General features: G+C 45.3%; 1 protein-coding gene across 1 annotated transcript in view; it reads left to right on the forward strand.

The window, feature by feature from the left end:
• Positions 1 to 252: 252 nt before the first annotated feature.
• Positions 253 to 27096, forward strand: part of AIDA (axin interactor, dorsalization associated) — a 50113-nt gene continuing 23269 nt past the window's right edge. The window contains exons 1-4 of the mRNA XM_065401681.1: positions 253 to 362; positions 15327 to 15396; positions 22507 to 22560; positions 25811 to 25865. Coding sequence (XP_065257753.1) covers positions 253 to 362; positions 15327 to 15396; positions 22507 to 22560; positions 25811 to 25865 — 289 coding nt within the window. The remainder of the gene's footprint in view (positions 363 to 15326; positions 15397 to 22506; positions 22561 to 25810; positions 25866 to 27096) is intronic.

Below are 27096 nucleotides of genomic sequence, written 5' to 3' on the forward strand. Positions count from 1 at the left end.
CGTCTTCCTGGAGCCGTGGACTAGGGCGAGGTTGCTTCGCTAGCAACGGCACCCGCCCGTTGGGGCCGAGGGTGTGGCCGGCGCAGACTAGCTCGCTGGGAGGGGGCGGGGCTGAGTGGAGGCGGCCGCCAGGTTCGGTTGAAGCCGCAAATGGGCTTGGTCGGCGGCTGGTGCTGCTGCTGGGCTGGAGGGAGCGGCTCGCCCGTGTGATGGCCGGCCCCGGGCTGAGCATGCTGCCCTAGTGCGGGGGCCATGTCGGAGGCGGCTCGGAGCCTCCTGCAGCGCTGGGGCGCCAGCTTCAGGAAGGGAACGGACTTCGACTCGTGGGGGCAGCTGGTGGAGGCGATAGACGAGTATCAGATGTGAGTGCGGGGCGGCGCCGGGACACGGGCGGGGGGCCAGGAGCGGAGCCGGGCAGGGATGGAAGGGGAGAGGGGGCTGGGATACTGGCTGGGGGTTGAGAACGGGGAGGGGCCGGGCCGGGACACCGGCTGGGAGTCGGGCGGCGGGACGTTGGCTGGGGCTGGGGCCGGCATGGGCTGGGGGCGGGAAGGGGCCTTGGGCGCGGGCACTGGGGCTGGAGAAGGGACTGGTTCAGTAGTGCCCGGCCCCGGCGTGCCAGGCGCTGTACACCCCAAGCAAGGTCTTGTCGCTCGCAGTCCAAGAAGTCAGGTGCCCTGTGAGGGACGTGGGCAGAGAGACAGCTCCCATCTGAGCAGCGCCCCTCCCTGCCCTGGCAATGGATAACATACCCACCTGATGCTGTCTGCTGACCCTGCTGTCTCGGGGGCTGGCACTTGCGGCTGGTCTCTCCCAGTTGTGGTGGCAGAGGTGGGGCTGTGGTCAGGCTGGGTGGCTGCTGGGGACAGTGATTACCTCAGTGGTTCTCAAACTTTTGTACTGGTGACCCCTTTCAGCTAGCAAGCCTCTGAGTGCCCCTTATAAATTAAAAACACTTTTTTAATATATATTTAACACCTTAATAAATGCTGGAGGCACAGTGGGGTTTGGGGTGGAGGCTGACAGCTCATGACCCCCCATGTAATAACCTAGTGATCCCTTGAGGGGTCCTGACCTCCAGTTTGAGAACCTGGGGATTAGAGTATGGGTGGTGTGTGGGATTTTTGGGGGGGGGGGGAGTTAAGGGTCTGTCTTCTGGAGTTGGGGATCTGGGGAAGTTAGGGAGGCTGTCGACTTGCTTTGGATGTTAGTCTGTTAATATGGTGGAGTCTCTGGATATGGTGGAGTCTGTGTGGGCAGCTGAAGGTGACACCTGAGCATGGGACTTGGGGATGGCCTGGAGCAGCTGTTGGAAGCAATAGTTAAGTATGAGATGTGGGTACCAGGCCTGGGAGGAAGCAGATGGGGCATCTCTGGGCCTAGTCCCTGCTCTTTGGCAGGTCTGAGCCACTGTTGACTTGGCAGGGGACAGAGCCCAATCTTCATGGGCAAAGGGCTTACTGTCCAATTTGCATCATGGAGGCTCCCCCATAAAAGAAGAGGAACTACCCTTGGGGTGGGAGACAGATACTGGCTGCAGTTGTTAATGCCTCTCTTGAGAGGGCAAGCTGCCAAGCACACACAGCAACACTGGTTAGACCTTTGATCATCGTGTGTGTGTGTATATATGTATGTCAAACAAACAAACAAAAACCCCCAAAAATAATCTTTGCCAAATACTGCTCTGTCTCTAACTTCCTTTTGGGGGATGGAGGTGGATAGAAAGGTTATCAAGGTAATTATGAGACAATTCCAGCTATATTCTGAGTCTGTAGATTTCCTTGATCCCTTTTTCTGGGTATAGAACAGACTGCAGTGACATCAGTTGTTGATCTCCTCCTACTGATGGAAAAAACTCAACTGGTTGTTAATATTGGTTCCATCAGCAACTTTTTGATGCACCATTGATCTAATGGTGGTGACTGCCTGTGAAATCCTGCAGGGGTGGACAACAGCGACTCTTCGATGAGTTAATTCCTTAAACTTGGAGAGGTCTCAGTGCTGGGCAAGTTCATCCTGCCACTAAAAGCCCCCCTCTCTTTTGCTCTATATTGTATTTTAAAGCACTCCATACAGTAACAGTATCTGGACAGTTGATTGGTTGGGCTGCACCACAGTTTGGCTGTTAGGAAAATGCCTACCAAAAGAGAAGAATCTTGCACTGTGATTTGAAGGTTGGAGACCTTGGGCTCAGTTTGATCATGGGATGGTGAATTTCCTAAGAGGCCTGTTGCCTAGAAAATCCTTCAGGTTCACATTTGTGCTCCATCATTCATAGTATTCTCAGAGAAAGATCACAAAAGAGGTGGTTTCTGAGATAGCCTGATCAAAATCCTAAATGAGTTAGGAAGACAAGGGCCAAGACTCTGAATCTGAAATTAGGCTTGTAAATCAGAATAAGTTATAAAACACTGATGTTTTGTGCTGTCATCACCTCTCTCCACTTAGCAATTGGGGTGACACAAGTTGAACTGTTTGGTTTGCTGTTGGCCTTCTGAATAATGACAGGGTATTGTAATAATCAAACCTTGGGATGGGAAGGAAAATAAGGAGCTCTGGGGCTAGCGCAGTACTTGAAAAGGGGTAGAGTTCCTTCACCTGGTGAAAGTAAAAGAAGGTGTTTCTAATAGTTATTGTTATGTGGACATCCATAAGGAAAAAAGAGTCAACCATAACCTGAAAGTTTGAAATCATCTTGGCAATCTGAGAACAGAAAATCTCAGTAGAGGGTGGTATCACACTTCCTATCAGTTTCCCTAAGTGAAGGTTTCTCCAGGCTTTTTCACTCTGAGGTCGCTTTATGAGGGTGCAGGGTCTGAGAGTACCTATCTTCCTACTGCTTGGGTTGTAAAATAATTAATTCTGCAGACCAATCCAGTTTGAGAACCTCACCTCTAATTACTACTCCCTTCTCACCAGCTTCACTTTTTGATCAGGACTGAGCTGAAGCAGGTGTCTTCCACATGCACTCTTATTTCTTTCTGATTTGTAACAGGAGACTCATTTTCTAACACAAGTGTACAAACATACAGCTGGGTGTCATCAACATGTTGGTGACAGTGCAGTCCACATCTGCGGATGATCTCTCAGTGCTTTTATGTGCTGAATAAGAGAAGTGACAGGCATGAGCCTTGAAGAACCCCAAAGAGGGGACCTTTCATGAGGAGGAAAAGGGTCCCATTGCAGTCCTCTGATCTTTCATAGGAAAGATCAAAGCCAGTTTAACAAGAGACTTCACCTCTTCTAGGCACTACAGGCAGGTTAGTAGCATCTCTTGATCAGTCCCATGCAGGCTGCTAATAAATAACAGCACTAGATGGATATTTGGACCTGTTTTTAGCCTAAGGAGATATCAGCATGGTTTAATGCTGTTGCATGTCAAACCCTAGTCTGAAGCCAGATTAGAAGGGGTCTATCTAAGTTGTCGCAGTTGGCTGAAGTTGACTAGCTCCGATGGTATCAATTTACCCAGGAAGTGGAGGTTGGAGATGGGGTGGTCACTGGCAAGCTTTCTGGCATTGCATAATGGCTTCCTGAGTACAAGCTGGCTCATAGCATGGTTTTAGTGCTGTTGGTGGGTTCAGAAAAGAACTAGAGAAGTTCATGGACTTGTTAATGACTATTAGCCAACATGGTCAGGGACACAGCCCTATGCTCAGGGTGTCCCTAAACCTCCAACTGCCAGAAGTTGGGAGTGGACAACAGGGGATGGATCCCTTGAAATTGCCCTGTTCTGTTCATTCCCTCTGAAGCATTTGGCACTGGCTGCGTTTGGAAGACAGGATACTGGGTTAGGTGGTCCATTGGTCTGATCCAGTATGGCCATTCTTATGGGGCAAAACAACTGCTTGCCTCCTGCAAGTGTCTGTGAACATGTGGTCAGGTCTTTGCGTGGACTTCCTGCACTTCCAAAAGCAATGCAAAGTGTTGGTAGGGCCCTGAATGGACAAGGACAGGCTGTCTGAGTGACCATCTCTTGAACCATCCCAGCAGTTCAGGTAGGCTGGAAGACCTGTGCATTGTCATCAGGGCCTTCTCAATTAAAGACCCCTTATCCTTGGAATCCTCTTCCCTGGGCAGCTCAAATAGAGCAAACTTTAGAGTATGATGCAAGATGCTTTTACTTATTTTCTTTCTTAAATTTCTGACAAATGGAAAGATGGTTGTGCTGATACTTCTATAATCAACAGCAGTGGTTCTACAATGCTGCCTGTTGTGGGTGGCTTAGTGCCTAGCAGCTATGGGGATAAATTCTTTATAAATCATTACAATTAGTACTACAGTGCATCTTCACACTGGTTAAAGCACAGCACGGGGACAGTAGATCTGGGCTCTATTTCTGCCATGTGTGACCTTGAGTAAGTCACATGACTTCTCTTTGCCTCCATTTCCTTGTCTATAAAAGGGGGATTAAAACCACTGTGTTGTGTGGCTGTGCTATTTTTCCCTCCTCTAGTTGGAAGGTGCTATAAGAACTTAATAACTACTCCAACTCCACATGTCCTCTTGCTGGGTTTTTGATTTGTAGCATCTTGAGCCTAAGACACAGAACTGGGAGTTCAGACTTCCAGTGGCAAGTTACCTAATTTCTGTGCCTCTGTTTCTACCTCTGTAGAATGGCATAATGTATATCTCACAAGTGCTGTAAAGCTGGATTCATTCAATAGTGTAAGTTATGGGAAAATCCCAGATGGAAGGAGCTGGAAAAATGTTGAGTACTGTTGTTGTTTTGGTGCCCTTTTATTTATAGGGAATCACAACAATTGACACCGAAGCTCCATTTGTTTAATTTTTTCCTTCCTTACTGGAAGGAAATTGTAGCTCTTCCCATGGATTCTCTTCAAAATGCCCTTTAGTTTCCTTTCACTTTCTTGGGCTGTTTGCTTACTGTAACTTTCCAATCCAACCCCTTGATGCTCCTCTCTCTTTGATTATGGGTGGAGTCTCCACTCAGCATGTGATGATGAGAGGAGCAAATGTCAACTAAGCTATCCAATACAGTTTCAGCCCATCCTTGCCTGCATTTAATCTCCAACATCAGAGAACATGTAGTTACTACTTACTGCACCAGCTGCTACTCTCCTCCTAGCCCCATCACCTTTGCGGGGGAGGGAGGGGGTCTGATTGCTGCTATAAAGCCTGCATTGACTTTCATTAAGCCAGGTTTCCTCTACTGGCAGTATAGCCTAGAGCTAGTTTTTGTTGTTTTTTTTGTTTTGTTTTTTTAAACACAAAAGTTTAGTACTGGTTTGTGAAAGTGGCTCCAGGTTGTGAAGGGCATTAATTTCCCAGTTTGCTTAGAGCAAAAATTAAAGCCCCATGTACCTTGCTTGCTTCATTTTTAAAAAAGAGGTTAATATGTTTGGTGCTGCTCTGAGTATATTTTGCCCCTCCACCTCCCCATCCAACTTGAGTGAGCATCTCTGTGAATCCCTGTTCCAGTGACGTTTGTATAATGATTAAGGATCTGGTAGTCTACCCCTTATGCATGGTGGTGCCTAGGGGTCAGCCCAACCCGTGTCACCTGAAATGGCCCATTAAGATTTTGGAAGGTTTTGATGATTGCAAAGACCTAGGAAAGAAGAGGGTGTTGGTAGAGAGGAAGCAGTCCCGGGAATTAAGTGTTTTGGAGAAAATCAGTTATTTCTTTAAGGACCCAAGGCCAGGAGCATTGGAGTGTGTGTGGGGGGGGGGGGGGAGGGAGGAAGGGGACAAGGCTCCCCTCACCAATTGGGGATAAGCTGGAAGAAGGAAGATAGTGTATATGCTGCCTCTTCCTTCACAGCATGGCACATACCAGCAGGAGAAGGCTGGTGCTGAATTCTCTGAGAACTGAGGACTAATTGAGGAAAAGAAGGCAGCTGAAGAAGAAACTTGCTAATGCCCTACAGCTGACCTAAGTTACACCTCACCTCCAGGGAGGAAAGCAGGGGATTCCTGGCATAAGAGAGTAACTGTTTAGAGTACAACCCCAACTCCATAAAGGGGCCTCCTGAACAGGGGCAAGAAAGCTGACCAGGACTGTTATATGGACCTGGAATGGGTGTGAACTGGGTCGACTACTAAACTGAGTTACACTTTGTAGAAAGACTTAATTAATCGGACCCCACAAGGGATTCTGTGGCATTACCCAAGGTATAATCTGGATTGTTGAACAGCTGTCCCCTCAATTCTCTAACCCGGGGTGCCTTTTACACTGCTTCACTGTGAGAGCAACCACTCCTGGTCCACTCATACACAACCTACAGCATGTAAGTACTCCCAGCTATACTATGAGATATGGCCAGCCACTCTTTAATTACATTGCAGAGCAAACCAGCAAATTCTCAGTCCCAGACTTGCCCCTAGAAATGTGTCTCTTGTACTGCCCGGCCCTCTCCTGGACGACAACAGGCTCATATAAAGTCCATCATTTTATCAATAGAAAATGATATGCACAAATCCCGTTATGTCAAATGGAGTTTCGCAAACCCTTCAATCCAAGCACATTGGTTTAGATAAACAAAGTTTAGCTACAGAAAGATAGATTTTAAGTGATTACAAGTAATGAGGCATAAAAGTCACAATTGGTTACAAAGAAATTAAAGGTAAATTAATCTCACTTAGAAAGCAAAAGGTCTCTCTCACCACATGCTTCAGTAGTCCTACTGGCAGAATTCCTTTCAGACAGGATCCCTCCATGAGTCCAAAGCTGTTACTTTTCCCCCTCAGATGTTGTGGCTGCTGTGGATTGAGAAAGGGAGGAAATTTTGGGGCATCTGTTCCCCATTCTTATACCTCTTCCTCTTCTTTGAGAATCGTCTCCAGATGGGGTTCAGGAGACAGTCTGTGGGAATGGGAAAGATGTAAATTTTTTGCTCACCCCCTTTTTCCTGCCAAAGAATGGCCACTTAACCAGGTGATGGTCCATTTGATTTCATTGACACCTGGCTGAGGCGTCAGTTTGCTTTTTGTCTCTGAGGAACTGGTTTGTGGCTGCTTCCCCAGATTTGGAATATGTCTTAGGGCTTGTCTACACTTGCAAGTTTTGTCGCCAAAAACTGGCTTTTGGCGACAAAACAGTGATAGCGTACACACTGCAAGGTCACTTTTTTTCGAAAAAACCCCCTACTTTTGGCAACAAAAAACTTCCACCCCTGCGAGAGACTTGTCTTTTCCCCTCCCTTTGTTGACAAACAGCCAGTGTAGACATGATTTTATTGGCCTCCAGAAAGTATCCCACAATTCCCATGATGCCGCTCTGGTCAGCGGTTTGAATTCCACTGCCCTGCAGCCAACCTGCCCCTCCCCCTTGCAAGGCCCGGGCCTTTTAAATCTCATTTCCTGCTTGCTGGCTTCCCAGAGGAGCTTCCCAGGTGAGCATGGCTGGCTATCACACCAACGTGCTCCCGCTTGGACCACCGCTGAGTTGTTGGATCTGATCAGTATATGGGGAGAGGAGTCTGTTCAGTAGCAGCTGCGAGTGACCCGCAGGAATTGGGACACATGGGCAAATTTCTTGAGGCTTGTGTGAAAAGGGCTATGATCGGGACATGCAGCAGTGCAGAGCGAACATAAAGGAGCTGAGGCAGGTGTACCATAAGACGCAGGAAGCAAACCATTGCTCCGGTGGTGCACGTAAGACGTGCCGTTTCTATAAGGAGCTGAATGCCATCCTCGTTGGTGACCCCCACCTCCATCACGGATTGCCCTGTGGATACTTTGCATGCAGCTGAAAGAGGGAGTAACCCGGAGGCTGAAATTGTGATTGAAGATGTGGTGCTCCCAGTGGGGTCGCCTGGTGGGCCAGGCAGCCAGGAACTTTTCTCCACTCCAGAAGTGCTCAGCGGGGAGCGAGAAGCAGATGAGACTCCGGGTAAGTTGCTGTGGCTTGTGTAGGGAATTTAAAAGTGGGAGGCAGGTAATGTTTTCTGTGAGCTGGACATTGCCCTGTGTACCTAATCTGCATGGCCAATCAGGATGTCGATGGACATCGAGACCTGCAGGGAATCCTCCAGAGAGAGGCTCTGGAAAGTTTCCAAGAGGTACTTGCTAATCCTTTGCCGCAGATTCCAAGGGATTGCAGCCTTGTTAATTCCCCCATTGTAGGAAACTATACCATGCCATTTAGCAATCACTGGAGCTGGGACCAACGTGGTGCACAGCTGAGCTGCGTATAGACCGGGGTGAAAGCCGCAACCATTCAGCAGCTGAGTCCTGGTTTCTCTGGTCAGCCTCAGCAGGGAGATGTCAGCCAGCAGGTTGGCCGCTTGCGAAAAAGTGTGGGATAACTTTAGGATGAGTTCCCTGCAAAGCTGCCCTGCAAGCTGTGACCTTTTTGTCCGTACGCACAACCGCCTTCCCCCCATTCCCGAAACTCATCATGATTGGGGTGCTCGCGGAGCTGTGTTCCTGCATAGAGTCTCAGAGAGAAAGTGATTTCTATTAGCAAAATGCCCTTTTTACTAAAATGTTTCAGTCGTTTGCCTGAATGTAACAATCCCTCTTCTGTTCAGCACAGACCTTGAAGAACACATCACGCACCCCTGTGGACTGGCTGCGGCAGATAAGAAAAAAACCTAGGCTCAGCAAAGAACACATGTTCCGCGAGGTTCTACAGCGCGATGACAGACAGACCAGGGAACGGAAAGGGTGTTGGGAAGCCGAAAGGCAGGACAGAAAAGAGAGTGCTGCTTTTGCTAGGCAAGTGACAGAGCGGATGATAAAAGTTATGGCGGATCAGACAGAGATGCTCAAGTCATTGATACAGCTGCAGACTGAGCAGATCCGAGTTGGAGCGCCACTGCAGCAGATGCACAATTCTTTCCCACCCCCCTCTATGCCCACACATTCCTTTTCACTTCACAGCACTCCTGAGTTTCCCCATCACTCCACCCCCTCAGAGCTTGCACAATGATAGCTGGAGCTACACACAGTTGTGTGGTTTTATCCTTTAACAATAAATAAAGGCTAAGGTATTTAAAGGTACAGTGTTTTTATTCTGTGTTCTACAAAAGTGTATCCCAATAAATTCACTCTCGGGAACAGGCTTCTAAAGCATTGTGTTGCACGGATCTTGGGCCCCAAAATTGTACATGGATGCAACAGGGAGGTAACTCCAAAGCAGACGTGTTACTGCCCCTCATTGTCAAAGTGGTTCCTCAAAGCCTCTCTGATGTTAATAGCAGCCCTCTGGGTTCCTCTGACAACCCTAGCATCTGGCTGTTCAAACTGTGCAGCCAAGCGCTCTGCCTCAGTGCTCCACACCTGAGCAGACATTTCACTCTTAGATTCACACAGATTATGCAAAGTGCAGCATGTGGCTATGACCACAGGAATATTATCCTCAGTAAGGTCTAGCCTGCCATTGAGACCCCTCCAGCGAGCTTTCAAACAGTCAAAGGCACATTTGACTACCATGTGGCACTTGCTCAGCCTGTTGTTAAAACGCTCCTTGCTGCTGTCCAGGTGCCCTGTGTAACGTTTCATGAGCCAGGGCTGTAAGGGATAAGCCGGGTCTCCCCATATTACTATGGGCATTTCCACATCCCCCCCACTGTGAACTCGTGGTCTGGAAAGAAAGTCCCCACCTGCAGCTTTCTGTACAGGCCATTGTTCCTGAAGATGCGTGTGTCATGCACCTTTCCAGACCAGCCTGCATTTATGTCTGTGAAATGCCCCTGGTGATCCACAAGCGCCTGCAACACCATGGAGAAGTATCCCTTCCTATTGATGTATTCAGAGGCAAGGTGGTCTGGTGCTAAAATTGGAATGTGTTGATTTGCAACTGACTGGTAGCAGTCTGGATTCACAAGCTTCCACACAGCAATTGCAACACGCTTCTCTACCGGAAGGGCAGCTCTCAATCTGGTGTCCTTGCACTGCAGGTCTGGAGACAGCTCAGCACAACTCCATGAAGGCTGCTTTGCGCATCCTAAAGTTCTGTACCCACTGGTCGTCATTCCACACCTGCATGACAGTGCAATCCCACCAATCAGTGCTTGTTTCCCTAGCCCAAAAGCGACTGTCTACCATATGTAGCTGCTCTGTGAATGCACAAAGCACGGATAAGTTGCTGCCGTCCATATTGCACTCGGGTGCCTGCAATTCATCCTCTGCTAACCCTAACTGTGCTGCCATGCGCGATGTCCTCACGACAGCTAACAGCGCATAGGAGAGAAGTGCGGGATCCATCCTCTCATATTGTAGATGCTGGCGCGCACTACAAAAAAATGACAGTTGGAAAAACGCCGCGAAAGGAAGACAGAGGGGTGGGACAAAGCGGTGCATGATGGTACATTTTGCACATCCCAGGATGCGCCGCGCTCTGTTTCCGCATTCCCATAACACCTAGCGACGGATGGTGTCGCCAGGCACTGTGGGATACATACCCACAGTCCATTGCTCTCGCTGTCGACAAAGGTGCCTCAAATACGGACACGATATGTCGACAGAGGGAGCAAATGTAGACCTGGTTTGGCGACTTCGCTTTTGTCGATTTCCTCCCCCCCCCCCCCCCTTGGCAATATTAGTTTCATCAAAAAAACTTGCAAGTGTAGACAAGCCCTTAATAACATCATACAGTAGACATCTTAACTTTACATACAATGTTGCCACACATTTTACCAGGACAATAAAGATTAGCAAATTATGAGTTTTCAGATTAGTTTACAAGGCACAGATTTCATTGTACAAAATTTATCATACCCTTGAAAAAGGAGTGGATATAGGGATAAAGACTGTTATAGGTACATGTTTTGAACCACTTTAGTCTGGGTGATTGAAACAATGCACCTCAAGGGCCACAAGGATGTGTGTTGCAGGCCAGTGTCCCATAGCAAGATCTGAAGGTGCTTTGTAACAATGCAATCTTTAGGAGTTGTACCTTAATTCTCATCGTTCCTCATGAGCTGAAATGTGGTGTAGAATCATTGAACAAATAGGTTTTTTCCATCTCTAGCTTCTATCAGTCCATCTCCCGATGCAGAATCATTCCCTAGAGCACACCTTCAAATTGTAAGGGGTTGGACTTACCCCTGCGGCGCCTCCTGCTGGTCGTCCTCAGGGAATTAGCTCTCCCAGCATCTGGAGCGCCCTCTGCAGGCCGGTGATCCACTTACTGCTGGCCCCGTGTCCCCCCCCCCGGGGTCCCCGTTTACCTGGGGTGCTGCCCCTCTGGCAGTAACCCCTCACAGCCTCAGGGTCTTCCCCCTCCCGGGGAACCCCCACCCACTATCCCCACTTCGCCTCAGTGTTCGGCTACTGCCATTCCCCATCTAGCCTCCCCACTCACTGGGGCGGATTGCAGTGTAAGCCACTCATCATAGGCAAAGGGGGTTCGGACCTGCTGCCTCTGCCTACCCATGGGCTGCCCCCTGCAACCCAATACCTAATGGGCCTTACCAGGCCTGCAGCCTGGGGCTTTCCTAGGCTGGAGCTCCCCGGCTCCCTAGGCCTTTCCCCAGCCCTGCTCCAATCTAGGTTTCCTTCTTGGCACCTTGCAGCCAGGCCCTTCTCTCTCTACAGGCAGAGGGAGACTGCCTGGGCCTCTGGCTCACAGCCTTTTATAGGGGCCAGCTGGGCCTGATTGGGGCATGGCCCCAGCTGAGCTTTCCCCCAATCAGGCTTCTTACCCCAGCCACAGCCCTCTCCTAGGCAGTTTCAAGCCCCACAGGGCAGGAGCGGGTAACCACCCCGCTACAAAATGCTTTGTCAAATTTCCATGATCTAATTGTCAGGACTCTTTTCCTCCTGCTATGCAACAAGGGAAAACGTGTAGTGTTCCTCTTTAAAATTTCATCCCACTACATTTAGTTATACCTCAAGTAGTACCCTTAAATAAATACTCTGCCTCTGTAACATTTACATCCCTCACATATTTGTGGAATCCTTATTTCCTCCTTTGTTTTTATTTTGTCAATGAGCAGTGTAAATTAAATTACCTTCTGACTGCTGGAAAATGGCCCCTTCTGGGTGACCTGGGCTTGGGAAAATCTGCGTTTCCACAGTTCATGTTATCAGTCAGACACCTTACATGAGCACTACATTAACATCCTAAAAACAAAAAATTGGGGTGGTAAGAAAATGCCCAGTTTTTTCTACTGGAATGCTCTTGCTGTCATCAAATGCTGAAGTCTGGCATGTGACCATTGCATTATTTTTCATTTATAAAGGTCCACTGGGACACTCAATGCTACACAGAGGACATCAGTCCCCGCCTCAAGAAGCTTATACTCCTAAATTAAATACTCTGCATCCAATCTCTCTCTCAAATTGTATGTTCTTGATTCAGGAAAGTAGATGCTGAATGGGGGAGAAGGACAATGTGGCTTATAGACCTATTCCTTTCTTTTTGGCAATTAAAATTTTAAAGGTAATCCAAGAATAACTAACAAACCACATTTGCAGTGTTCAGGTATGTTCCGTGTGTGTTAGTGTTTGGACTAACAGCCCAAGTCTCTATTCCTAGAACAGGACCAATACAATAAGCAAAAGTGCAAGCTTCGTCCACACATTCTCCTGCCAATGTATCTCAACCCTGTTCTGAAAGGACCATGTCTAGGAGTGTGAGGATCCAGGGCCCATTCAGTCCTTGGATATTTTTTTACTGAGACTGCCAACAAGAGTGTCTTGGTATAAATTGCAGGGTGTTTTGTGTTAAACTGATTCACTGGGAGTCTGACTGAGATGATCAGACTCTTTGCTGAACAGCCATTTAATGCTGGCAATTTTTGGTCACAAATGACCTAAGCCAAGGTTGGAAGGACAATGAAAGTCACTACATCCCAATTCTAATCTCCTGAGTCATCCATTCTCCCCCTCCTCCCAAATACAGTTTTTAAATTGGAACTTGTAGAAGGATTGGTGTTTACCCTAAAAACTAGGTTTTGCCTTTTCAATATTATGTTTCTTACTGAGGAAGATACACTTTACAAAAACTAAGGTTTTTGGAATCTGGTACCAATGAAGTCTTCCTTACTAGCAAGTACAGTATGCATGTGAGAGATGAATCAAGAATGAGCTTTTGAATTTCTCTAGGTTTTTCTCCTCCAAAAAGTTTCCTAAATGACCTTTCAGAATGATAAGCAGTTGTGGGGAGATATTTCTTTCCCTTTCATATACCCAATTCTGTAATTCTACTTCTACAGAAACTTCAGAAGAGCTGATATATTGGATTTTTTTAAAAGAAAGTTTGTGATTCTATTTCAAGTTCACGTGGAATGCAATCCCAATAATTCCTTGTCAGTAACTTATTGCAAATTTGTAATGAGTTTTTGTTCTCCCATAGATCTTTGAGGAAACTGCCTCTAAAAGCTTTTTCATGCATCTTGTTTCCAAATTGAAATTATAAACCTGTGCTCTAATACCTCTTACCTCATTAGAATGGAGGGATGTCAGTTGCTGTGTTAGAACAGGATTAAAAGTTTAACCTCTGAAAAGATTTTGGAAAGTAACAGTTCATCCATATAAAAATAATACTTCGCTCTTATAGAGTTTTTCATCCATAGATTTCAGTGTTTTATAAAGGAGGGTAGGTATCATTGTCCCCATTTCACAGATGAGAAAACTGAGCTGCAGAGAGAGTAAGGGTCTTGTTAACATGTGACATCTGTAAAAACAGCCACATTAGAAAAGCATTAAGTTAAACAAAAAGACCATTAGGATTAATGTTGGCACCCTCTCTCCAATAGTAAATGAATAGAGCTGTGCAAATAATAGATTTTTAAGTTTTCTGGCTGAACTGGAAAAAAAAATCATTCCAGATTGACCCAAAACAAAAATATTTTGATTTTCCTAGCAAAAAGAAATGCCCCCCCCCCCCTCCCCTCCAACCACCTTGTTTCGGGTCAAACAGAATGTTTTGTTCTCACTTTGGGTATCTTTAACTTTTTTTTTTTTTTTAAATTAACAAAGGAAATTTAGAAATGCCACTCACAAAACTGGAGAGGGAACAAGTTCAAAATGTGCTCCCTTGTTCAAAGAATCAAGTCCTCCTGTGTATGGTATTGTCAGGGCTATACCCCAGATTCCTAGAAGTTCTCTTCTATATAAGTAACAATGCTTTTTTTCTTCCTTGGCTTAATTAAATTCCATGACTCTCATGCTTTATGATAGCGGATAGACCTGTTAATGTTTCTTGCCCATTAGCAGATGGCATTGGCTTTTATGAGCCTTACTCTATCAGTTTTATCAAGAAAATTAGCATTTTAAACAATATCCAATTTGTTAAAATATGATGAAATCAAATAAATGCATATTTTGCACTTGGTGCTTTCCAACCAAGGGTCAAAGTGCTTTACAGAGACTGGTAATTACCGCCCTTGCTTGATAAATGGGGAAACTGAGGTCCAGAGAAGTTAAATGACTTAGCCAATGTGTCACAATGAGTCAGTCGTCAATTCAAGAGAAGAACTCTGGTCTCCTAATTTCTGATAGTGCATTCTGAGGGGCTACACAGTTGTATCTGCACTGAAGTGTGACAGTCTTTTGATTGTATGATAGATATTAATATTAAACTTGTTTTAATACTTGATATTTAAAGTACAATGAAACCTATCCAAGTGACCACCTTCATTGGAGGGCTCTCAAGGCAGGAGTTTGTCTAAAGTATCCCCAAATGTAACCAGTCCAGTTCTGCTCCAGCTTCATGAGAAGACCACTTCTGTTAAGCAAGTGATTTTGCCAGTCCCTTCTACTATGACATGCACAAATCCTCATTTTGCTCCTTTATTATATATAGGAGGCCTGAAAGGTGCTTCTGAAAAGTGTTTGCTTGTTTTTACTTTAGACCTCTCAGGGATGTAAAATCTGCTTTTTCTGGAAGACCTCTTGTGTCTTGATAATCAGTCATCTTAACTGAGGGAGTTGGCATATTGAATCTTCAACAGACATCTCTTCTCCAGAATGTCTGTAATTAGAGTTAAATAGGTGTTAATAAAGTTAGAGTAAAAATTGTTACTTTGACTCTTGTGATGCTTTAGTTTCAGGAGTTTTCTAGTCATTACAGAATTATCCAGGGTAAACAAAACCTGTATTTCTAAATAAAAGTTGTGCTTGTTTTTCATATTAGAAAGTTTTAGGTGGTCCTTATACATCATAAAAAGATGCAATCCCACTCTTACCTTTTGTAGATCTCCTGTACGTCTTGTTTAACTGTCTGGTGTGATCATGTGTTTGTCAATACAATGTCCACAGTTAAGGGTTTTGAATATTAGGAATATGCAAGCACAACAGTCTACAAAACTTCTAGCTAACATGTTTTCTGAAGACAGCACCATGGGATTCAGTATGTTGTTCCCAATCTACAGAAAATATTTAATACTCCTCCCCCCTCTTTCCCCATCCAGATTAGCAAGACATCTCCAGAAAGAGGCCCAGTCTCAACACAACAACTCGGAGTTCACAGAAGATCAAAAGGTACGTTACTGTTCGTTCAGTCCATGGGGGCTTGATCCTGCAAGGTCCTGGTCGCCTGAGTCCTCTTGAAGGCTCTCAGAGGACTGAGCCCTCTGTTTTTCTTCTCCCTTGAAGTATAAGGTATTGTGAAAACAGAAAATAGCATGGCTGAAATGTTTATCGTTAGATGTGACAGATATTCTGATGTGCATATTCATGTCTTACAGTCTGTCCAGAATCCTTCATAACCAGAGTTTTTCTTTTTGGGTGACCTTTTAATAACTTATAGAACTTTGGCAAGGAATTAATTTAATTTTGTAAAGTCCAAATGTAAAATGTCTTGAACTGCAGATGTGTCTAGTGCGTGGGGGAGGATGTTAATTTAACATGTAACACCTGATGGGAAGTCAGACTGCCAAAGTCTTCTAGAGCCGGGGTTCTCAAACTTTTTCTTTCTGAGGCCCTCCCAACATGCTATAAAAACTCCCCGGCCCATGTGTGCCACAACTACTGTTTTTCTGCATATAAAAGCCAGGATGAGCGTTGGGGGCTAGCAAGCAGGACAACTGCCCGGTCTCCATGCCACAGGGCGCCCCATGAAGCTAAGTTGTTCAGGCTTTAGCCCTGGGTGACAAGGCTCGCGGCCCTGGGCTTCAGCCCCCTGCGGCAAGTCAATGCTGGCCCTGCTTAGTGGACCCCCTGAAACCTGCTCGTGGCCCCCCAGGGGGGCCCCGGACCCCTGGTTGAGAACCACTGATCTAGAGTCTTCAATCTTTGCAGTCTTTCGACTGAACAAGGTTGTAGTGTGTATTTGGTGTGTGTTCTGTTGTTTTTTGTCGGCATCATGTTGGTGTAATTCTGGAAGGGGGTTTGTTAAAAAGGGAAACTCCAACAGACTTTCTCAGCACTGAAAACCAATTTTAGTGAGGTGTATTCAGTATAATAAACCTCCCCAACCCTGCTGCTGGTAATACATGTGACTTTGCTACCCTTGTGATATTTTGTGAAGGGACAGGGTTTTATTAGGAGTGATGGCCATGTGGAGAAGACTTGTGATTACAGGTATTGTTTATGGGAGCAATAGCTTATTTAGGAATGGAATTTTCTAGTACACAACTCAATTCAGTATACAAGTTACAGAATTATGTGTGGATTAGAGAAAAAGAACCTAGTAAGAGATGCTTTATGATCTGCTGTGGACTGAGAACTTCAAGGTGGATAAATAATCTGAGAAATGAATGTGCTGCCGTGGCTGCCGTTTTAAAAAGTCAGCATTTGCCTTCAGTTACTACATGGAGAGACATGCCAGGACAGTGGTTCTCAACCTTTTCCATACCACGTATTAAAACAAAAAAGCTTCAGGACTCTTCTCCCCTTTATCTAGTCATAAAGACAGGGTGTTCATGACCTCCCCTTAACTTGTTTTGGGCCCCCATGGGGATTGTGACCATCATCTTCCTACCCCCCACCCTCCCAACATCCCCGCGCCACACACAGAACCCATGGACTAAGGAGATCTCTTTGGTAAGTCAGCAAATTTTGATTCTTTATTGGCTTCTGTTGTCATTGCAGATAGTTTTTAGTTTTTTGTTATAGTTTCACTCCCCCCCCCCCCCCCAATTTTGATTGTATATCCCCCCCATTGTTGGAAGTAGAGTTGGAAGGTGTGGTTGGTTAGCAGGTGGTGTTAATCTCACTTATGGCAGGCTGTGATTAACAGCGTGCTGTCCTTTATGCTGTGTGTCAGTATGAACTTCACTGTTTCAAGATGATTGCAAAATTGGGTTCTTTGAACTTTGTGGATAGTGCCTTGCCCCAGATAAGGGGCGGGGTGTGTGTGTGTGTGTCATGGGGAGGGGAAGGCTGCTCCCTGTGGAGCATCTCTCTTGGAGGGCCTGGTACGGTTGCCAGGTGTCTGGTTTTTGACTGGAACAGGGACCCTGGTGGCTCCGGTCAGCACTGCCGACCGGGCCGTTAAAAATCTGGTTGGCAGTGCTACGGGGCTAAGGCAAGCTAGTCCCTACCTATCCTGGCACCGCGCTGCACCCCAGAAGTGGCCAGCAGGTCCGGTTCCTAGGTGGGGGAGCCATGGGGCTCTGTGTGCTGCCCCCGCCCCGTGCACCGGCTCCACACTCCCATTGGTTAGGGTTATGTCTACATTGCAAAAGAACAAAGCAAAACAAAAAAGGGCAGGGGGTGGTAACTCAGGTTAAAATAGCAGTGAAGAGACAGCAACTCTGCCTTTAACTCAGTTTAGCAGCTTGAGTTAAAGCCTGTTAGGGGATTGAATTTGAGCTGCTAACCTGAGTTAAGAGCAGAGTTGCTGTGTCTTCACTGCTATTTTAATGTGAGTTAGCCAACAAGCTAACTCACATTAAGATCCCACCTTTCTTTGCAGTGCAGACATACCTATAGTGAGCAAGCATAGCTTATTACTATACGTATATACACCTCTACCCCGATATAACACGAATTCGGATATAACGCGGTAAAGCAGCGCTCCAGGGGGGCAGGGCTGCGTGCACTGGCGGATCAAAGCAAGTTCGATATAATGCGGTTTCACCTATAACGCGGTAAGATTTTTTTTTGGCTCCCAAGGACAGCGTTATATCAGGGTAGAGGTGTACATTCTATCTATCTATCTATCTATATCACACACACACACACACACACACACACACACACACACACACACTGATGGAGTCTAAATTAGCTGTTACCACTCAAAAAAGAGATCTTGGAGTCATGGTGGATAGTTCTCATCCACTCAATGTGCAGCGGCAGTCAAAAAAGCGAACAGAATGTTGGGAATCATTAAGAAACTGATAGATGAGAAGACAGAAAATATCTTATTGCCTCTGTATAAATCCATGGTACACCCACATCTTGAATACTGTGTGCAGATGTGGTCGCCCCATCTCAAAAAAAGATATATTGCAATTGGAAAAAGTTCAGAAAAGGGCAACAAAAATGATTAGGGCTATGGAACGGCTTCCGTATGAGGAGAGATTAATAAGACTGGAACTTTTCAGCTTGGAAAAGAGACAACTAAGGGGGGATATGACAGAGGTCTATAAAATCATGACTGGTGTGGAGAGAGTAAATAAGGAAGTGTTGTTTACTCCTTCTCATAACACAAGAACTAGGGGTCACCAAATGAAATTAATAGGCAGCAGGTTTAAAACAAACAAAAGGAAGTATTTTTTCACACAGTGCACAGTCAGTCTGTGGAACTCCTTGTCAGAGGATGTTGTGAAGGCCAAGACTATAATAAGGTTCAAAAAAGAACTAGATAAATAAATGAAGGATAGGTCCATCAATGGCTATTAGCCAGGGTGGGCAGCGATGATGTCCCTAGCCTCTGTTTGCCAGAAGCTGAGAATGGGCGACAAGGAATGGAACACTTGATGATTACCTGTTCTGTTCATTCCCTCTGGGGCACTTGGCATTGGCCACTGTCAGAAGACAGGATACTGGGCTAGATGGACCTTTAGTCTGACCCAGTATGGCCGTTCTTATTACATTAATTGATCTCTTTAGTTTTGGCCATGTCTGTCAGCCTGCCCTTCTGCACAGGGTGCACCCAGATCTCCACACAATGCATGTGACCTTTCAAGTTTCTGACTAAAAAGTGTTTGCATGAGCCTTTTAAAAAATTATTCTTGGCTTTATTCAGTGTTGAAAAATCTTATTTTTTGTGTGCTGATAACTTGCTGAAACACTTGCACAGCTGTATAATCTTAGCATGCCTCATTAAACTACTGGTCTGCTAACAACTTGGACCTTTCTTGAAAACCAAACTTCACTTAGGCTCTCTATTTATGCAAACATCTCAAACTGCATTACAGTTAGCACAGTCATTACTCACACAACAGTACAGAAGAAGCCTTGACTACTAGATCAACTGACTTTTTCCCTTCTAAACACTAGTTTACATTGAAACTGGATCTTTAATAGCTCTAACTAGCAGAGTTTGTTGCAGCTTCAGTACTGCTAATAAGATATTAAGTGTTTTCATTGCTGTAAAAGAAGCCCCTGCATGGGATAGTTGCAGCTGAAAACGATAGTGTTTAGCTGCATTTTGTACTTTCGGGTTGGGTGTGGTCCCTTAAAAATAGTTATGAATAATGGCTGCTGGTATCTTGCCATAATTCAATAGATTCCATATAAAACCTGTTCTTTTCTATTTTAAACTCCAAATCTCTCCAAAGTTAATCTGTTCCTAGTGCTGTGTTATCATTCTTCAACTCCCAAGAGCCTAATGACACACACTTTGCAGTTTCATCTGCCCCACTGCAAGGAGTTAGCTGGTTAGTCCAGGCAGCTGTAAGAATCTAACTTCTGGATGGGCTCTGCTAAGCATATCAGTAGGGTGGGGAGAAGGAATTAAAACTGTGTGTGTGAGACTGAGGAAGAGCAGAAGTTAAATTACGTTTACATGTCTTGCCTACCTCACACAGTGCTGGAGATTCTTAGTGTACCAATCCTCTTGATAATTGGGAGAGCAATTGCTCTCAGTCTCTAGAAGCATAATTGGGGGATCTGTTCTATCTGTTGCATTTTCTTAACACTCAGTTGGCATGTTCACTGCTCCTTTGCACTGATATTAGAATTACATTTTATATGTAGAGATTCTGCCTCCCTAGGGGAGCTCTGTCCTCTGTCTTCCTCCTCCACTTCAGACCTCCCCATCCCTGGAGGTCCTCTTTCCAGTTGTTTTCAACAATAAAGAACTCCCAGTGCTGTTGCTTAACTGGCTAGAGAAAATACCAGACATTCCCTTCTGGGGGTTGAGCATGCTGCATCTGTAGCACTACTATCTTTGATTTCCCCCCCTTCCCAACCCTGACCGTGGGACTAGGCCATGCATTAATGAATGTGTGGAACGTGGGTACTCAGTCTTTTTAACTCTAAGGTATTCAAATGTACTCCAGAGCAGGAGGTACATGATTTCTAATGTGTATTGGTTGAGGGCAGAGAAGCATAGTTTTCCAATCTGTTTACCCTCTTACATGAGGCAGATGTCATTCAAGCACAAAAGAGAGAGAGCTTTCTCAGGGGCCAGCCCAAGACTGGAATGAACTCCCATAAGAACTAAGGACCATCACAAACCTCACCAGCTTCCAGTGGAAGTGCAAGGCACGCGTCTTTGATTTTGCCTTCTCTAATGTAATCACGTAGCAATGTGTTTGTATATATGTTATAAACAAAAAAATCCAAAACATAACACTCCCCTGCACACACTTCTCTGCCAGGGAGAGAAGACAACGAACAAACGTGACAGATGTTAGGCCAGAGGTTCCCAAACTGCTGGTCCACCCTGGTTCCAAGCCCCCACCAGCTAGTTGCAACGGGCTGCTCTTCCAGCAAGCAGTGGACAAAGCAGGCAGCTGCCAAACAACATTATAAGGGAGCATTGCGCAACTTTAAACGAGCATGTTCCCTAATTGATCAGCAACGAAACAACGTTAACCAGGATGACTTTAAGTGAGGAGTTACTGTATAAATTACAAGGAAGATATGCCTAGATTAGCATGATCTCATGAGGCAATGTTTAAAACCAAGAAGGCAGGATCACTGTGTAGTAGGTATTGGCTTTTGGCTGACATGCATGGCTTGGGAATTGACCTAAATACTGTTGGACTCAGTAGTAGATCAGCCCATTACCTCTTTTCTGTTTTTAGGTAGTAGAATTGCTATATCAGGAACCCAAACTATTTTTTTTTTTTAACTAGGCAATAACAGATGCATTTATTGGACTTTCACCTGAGAAGCTTTATCACCCATTATATTTAACTTGCTTTTCTCTATAGTTTTATCATAGTCACCATTTTTGTCCTATTGGCCATATTGCACTTTTCTGTTTGTCTTTTGTTAACCTATTGCTAGTTAGTTTATCCCCATCATTACCAAGACATTCTCTTCTAGGTGCTGAATAATCTTGTGATTTTCAAAACTGTAGCCCTTGCACCAAAATGCTTCTAATGGGTAGTCTTGACTATTAGTGCCTACCTGAGTGGAAGCTTCGTTCTTCATGAAAGCTTTTATACTGGTGGCACTGAAGATTATCTGCATCATTGCTTGTAAGCCTTCTACCGTTGTCAGTTTCTCTAGCTGGCCACTTGAAAGGCCTTTATGCGAGCTGTAATATATTGAAAGACTCCTCTTTGCTGATGGTGTCTTGTCTAGGGCTCCGGCTCTCTCCTCCACAACTAGATGAACTGAGGTCTTTTAGGGATTCCACCTGCGGTAATCTCGCCACAGCATCTCGCGCATCACTTCTGTATATGAAGGGAGAAATTACAACCTACCCTTGATCAATGGCAATCTTACATGGCTAACGAGCTTTAACTGAAGAGTTCTCTCCTATTTGGGTGAAATTGTTAACCCATTTGAAATTGTTAACAATGTTTAAGTACCCTAAAAAGTTTTACAAGACTTGCTTCGAATTCATATCGACTGCTATTCCTAGAATATGTTAGCTGTTGCAATTATATTGACCAGTATGTTGTTGTTGTTTTTGTTGTTCAAGGGAGTCCTCTTCTATTCTTCCCCACAACACACAGAGCAAAACACAGCCAAACCTATGCTTAGGTACAATAGGACCTGCTTCTGAGAGATTCTGAGCATCCACAACTTCCATTGAAGGGTGATCAGTATACATCTCTGGATCGGGTCCTCATTTAGTTTTGTAATCGAGAGGGGGGGATCTACAAATGGGAACAAGTAATTTCACATTCTCAAAGTAATTGATCTTATTCTCAGGCATGTCCCCCATCACTCCCAGAGTAATCATCAGGTTTATAAGCAATTTATGGTGTGGGAGGCAGTGCCCCGGTCTGCAGTTCATTCACTGACACATTTGTACCGATGAGCTATGTGGAAGGAGTTCAATTGCCAATGGTTATGTAATATTGTCCATTGCACTTTCAATCTCTGACTTGTATATATTGTTTCTAGATGCAAATATTAAAATAATGTTTGATATTAATATTGCTGTGCAATCAAATGTTGGGGTGTGTGAAAAAGTGTTTGTAAGCTTTTTTAAAGAAGGCGGCTCTTTTCTTGAATGTAGTTGTAGGCAGCTTTAATTGGCAAACAAATGAAATAATTTCCTTCTCTTCCTTACAGAAAACCATAGCTAAAATTGCAACATGCCTAGAATTGCGGAGTGCAGCTTTGCAGGTATAGTGACTTAATGTATTCCCCTACCATATCCTGTTCTGCTCTCTTTTTCTTTTGAGTTTTAATGAGTGTCCACCAAAAACATGGGAAGACGATTCTATATGGAAATCTGATTTGTGCAGTCAGGGAAGTGACTTTGCTTCTATTCCTCTCTCTGTTAAGTTTCAATGGAATGAAGTGGGGAAGCAGGTAATGTGTAAGTCTTTCCAGATGTAGACATGATTTCTGGCTGACAAAGTTAGCAATCTCTTTGAATGCTGGGACTTCTACCACCAGGTAGTTGCCTGAAAGCCTCTGAATGCTTAAGGGCATTTGCGTGCAATGGGGTTTAAATGGGCACGAAACTGCAGGCTTCCTGTTTCCTGTTCCTTGTCACTTCAGATTCCTTCCACAGAAAATGACAGTGCTGGTGGTTTGCACAGAGGCTATACAGACAGGAGCAGAATAGCACTGGAGTGAACTTTACACAAGCCTAGCTGTTTTCACGCTGTCCCTGCTAGACCTCAAGGAAGCACTTCAGCAATTTTCACTCTGCATAGATTCATGTCCTCACTCCTCCTCCTCCTCCAATGGAAGCTGTGCAGATACAAATGTTGGGGGGCGAAGGGAAGAGAGTTAACTTTAAAAATGAGATGAGGGGGACTTCTAAAAATGGGAGACGGGGTGACAGAAAATGAATTTAGGCGCTGAGCTGCGGTGTAGGTTTTATTTCTTCCATTATTCATCTAAATAAGGTCTTGTAGAAATCAATTTAAGATGTTTCTTCCTGCATTTTGACCTTGGCTTTTATTCTGTATACCTTTTCACCCCTTTTAGTAGCTAATGAGCAAGTTATTTAAAATCCCCTTCTGTTATCCTGGCTGCTTGTGAAACAATAATTAATAGTTACAGTCACAGAAAATACAGGTAGGGGCTGTACTTCATGATGGTTTATGGACTGTGTGTTTTAAATATGATTTGGTTTATAAGAAATTCCTCAAACTCAGTCTTGCCAGGAAAGTAGCTCTGGCCTTTGTCAAAATTACAGCAGAAAAATCTTGCTTTTAAAATTTTAAAATATAAGCTCTGTTTGCTTTTTGTGACTTTAAACATAATCTAGTGTCCAATATGTGTTAAGACTACAAGGTTTTGATTTAATTTCTGCCTGTGTTAATGCCACATACTTTTTAAGATGGCTGAAGATCTGGGAAGTCTCTTATCTACCTAATCAACAGTGAAGGCTAGCTGTATTGATATCCAAAAGAGAGCGCATCCCCACCAATTGAGGAGGAGGCAGGCTCCATGGTACACTTGACCGCACAAGTCTGGGAGTCAGGAGCCCTGGGTTTTGTTCCCAGCTCTCCGTTGATTTTCTGTGTTACCTTAACCTCTCTGTTCCTCAGTTTACCAGTCTGTAAACTGAGGGAAATACATACTCACCACTCAAGTGCTTTGAGATCTGTTGATGAAAAGTCCTAAGTATTTTCCTCATCCTCCATTGGCTGAAGAGCCAAGTGGAAGCAGAGCTGACATTTTATTTTTCCATAGCTGCAGGGAGCTGAGGGTGAAGTGGAATCAGAAACCACTCCCACCCTCTGACCATCTAGTGGATAAGCTCAACGAGTGCAGGTCCTTTCTCCCAGCAGCCATTCCAGTAGGACAGAGGGTGAATTCAGAAGCTGCATGCCTGACCCTGAACTGCAGCTGGCCAAAGAGCTAAGTGAGGAGCACAGCACAGACTGCAACCAGCCTATTCTCCCGGGGTGCAACTTCCTTACAGGGGAAGGGAAATAGCAAGGAGCATCCCAAAGCTGCGTGATCTGATGTGTGCTTTCAGCTTAGAATGGGTTTTGTAATGGTGTTGGCTGCTATTTATAATCTGCAACATTAGCTGCTTCATGTTACTCTGCAATTTACCACAGTTCCAATGTGTCTTCCTTGTAACTGCTTATATGGGTGGTAAAGGGAGATCTTCGAACACTAGTCAGAGCCAAATGCAGCATGGGCAGGGACTGAGCTGTTTGGGGTAGTTAGCAGTATTCAGGCACTTGGGTCTTGGTTGGCTCATCTTTATTTTTTAACCTAGTCACAGGCCTTTGAACAGAAACTGCCACTTGTCCCAAATCGTGTGATCACCAGCCAACCCACTCATTTGTGACCCATACCAGGTTAAATGTAGAGTGAGACCTGAATGACAAGTGCCTGAACCCACTCTGTGGCCAAACTCAGAACATAACTAGTCTATCGAGAGAACTGATAATCCCTGCTGGCTTTAGCTCTGTAACCTTAGTTCAGAGGGTTATAACCTCATCATTAAAATCTACACCAACATGAAATTTGAAGCCCCTTTAAACAAATACAAATTTTAGTTGTTTTGTGATGCTGTCCTCCAGCCTCCAAACACTGGTGTTTCCCGACTCATCCTTTCCTGAGCTACAGCTTATGCCAAGCAAGCCACACTTCTCTAGTCAGTAACTCAGGGATTTTATAGTGTTTTAGGTTAGGGTCATGGGATTTTTCATCCATTTTCTCATTTTGGGAAGCCATACACACACTACAGTTACATTGTGGCATCCTGTCTGGGACCAAAGTGGCTGATCAGCCTGGTCAGCCCATCCCTTCTGCTGGCATGGTATATAACCCCACTACACTAGCCTCTCTCCTGTGACATGCCCAGTCGCTGTTGACACTTGCACAGCAACAAGTGGATCCTTAAACTTGGGCCCCATTTGGCCTTATGGAAGGTTTAAGAACAGTGGGTGACCTGGCATTCTGTGGGCGCTCTCCTGCAAGGTGTTGAGTATTTTCCACTCCCCGACTGTAAGTGGAATTGAAGGTACATGCAGGAGCACTCCATACTGTGCAGGACCAAACCCCATCTGAGCCACAGTTCCTAACCCTAGACCTGATCCTTGCTTCAGAACACCTAGAGTTTGGAGGGTTTAAGACAGACCTCCCTTGTCGTCTTAGCACTCATGTCTGAAAGTATAAATGAGTATAATTAGGCTGTTTTGAAATTTTCTCATTTCCAGGTTCACAATATGGAATAAACTTGTTCTCTTCAGGATCATTAAAATGACATTGAAATAATAGGGACAAAATTAATGAAAGGTTTGTACTAAAAACCCTCTCGCATAGAGACCCCATAGAGAAAACAGCTCAGAACAGATGGACAAAAGCTAGAACAACGCTGCATGCCCATTTTGAAATAGCAATAGCAACAGACGGTGCATAATGAAACCTAATACTATCTTCCTTTGTGACCTCCTAGTCCACACAGTCGCAGGAGGAATTTAAGCTGGAGGATCTGAAGAAGCTAGAACCAAGTAAGTAGTATCTGACATTTTAAGTGGGTGATTTTTATAATTACAGTGGAAAGTCTGATAGTCGCAGTAATGCTGACTGGCCTAAATGTGGGTAGACAGCAATGCTGTTAAGATTATTCCTCCAAATGTTTGCTACCACATACATTCTTTAATAACCAGGCTTTAGTGTAGTGCTGGAAGATTTAAATATGGATGTCCTTACACTTCAGTAGTCTAGGAATTTGTCTTCCCTTGAATGGACAGTGCTCTTTAGGGTCAATAATAGTATTATAGCACAGCAGAATCCATCCAGTATAGCAGTGGTTTTCAAACTTTTTTTTCTGGCGACACAGTTGAAGAAAATTGTTGATGCCCGCGACCCAACGGAGCTGGAGATAAGGGATTTGGGGTGCGGGAGGGGGCTCTGGGCTGGGGCAGGGGTGCGGGAGGGGGTCAGGGCTCTGGGCTGGGGGTGCAGGCTCTGGGATGAGGGATTTGGGGTGCAGGAGGGGGCTCTGGGTTTTGGGGGGGCTCGGAGCTGGGCAGGGGATTGGGGCACAGGCTTACCTCGGGCGGCTCCGTGTCAGCGGCGCAGTAGGGGTACTAAGGCAGGCTTCCTACCTGTCCTAGCACCGCAGACCACGCTGCATCCTGGAAGTGGCCAGCAGCTGGTCTGGCTCTTGTCTGCAGGCACTGCCCTACTCAGCTCCCATTGGCTTCCCTGCCAATGGGAGTGCAGAGCCAGTGCTCGGGGCGGGGGCAGGGCATGGCCTAGGAGTCAGACCTGTTGCTGGCAACTTCCGGGGCGCAGCACGGTGTCAGAACTGGTAGGAACTAGCCTGCCTTAGCTGGGCAGCACCGCCGATGGGACTTTTAATGGCCCGGTCAGTGGTGCTGACCAGCGCCGCTGCGACCCAGTTCCTTACATTCTGCGGCCCAGTACTGGGTCACGACCCGCAGTCTGAAAACCATTGCAGTATAGAATACATGTATTTTAAAAATTCTACACTGCTTAGTTGATTCTTCAACCTGTATGTATCATTTTGAACATTATTGTATTTGAACTGTAAGTTCAGTGGGGTAGGAAACACGTCTTTCTCTGTACTGTGCCAAGTACACCAGGCCTCAGCAAATGATTCAGAATATATCCTGATACCAAATTAACTATTACCCAACACACTGATGGTATTGTTGTAATGTTGTCAAATCCTGCTGAGGAAAATAGAAGGAAGATAAACTCTGGCAAGTCAAG

Source organism: Emys orbicularis, chromosome 3 (assembly GCF_028017835.1).
Source record: "Emys orbicularis isolate rEmyOrb1 chromosome 3, rEmyOrb1.hap1, whole genome shotgun sequence".
NCBI lineage: Eukaryota > Metazoa > Chordata > Testudines > Emydidae > Emys > Emys orbicularis.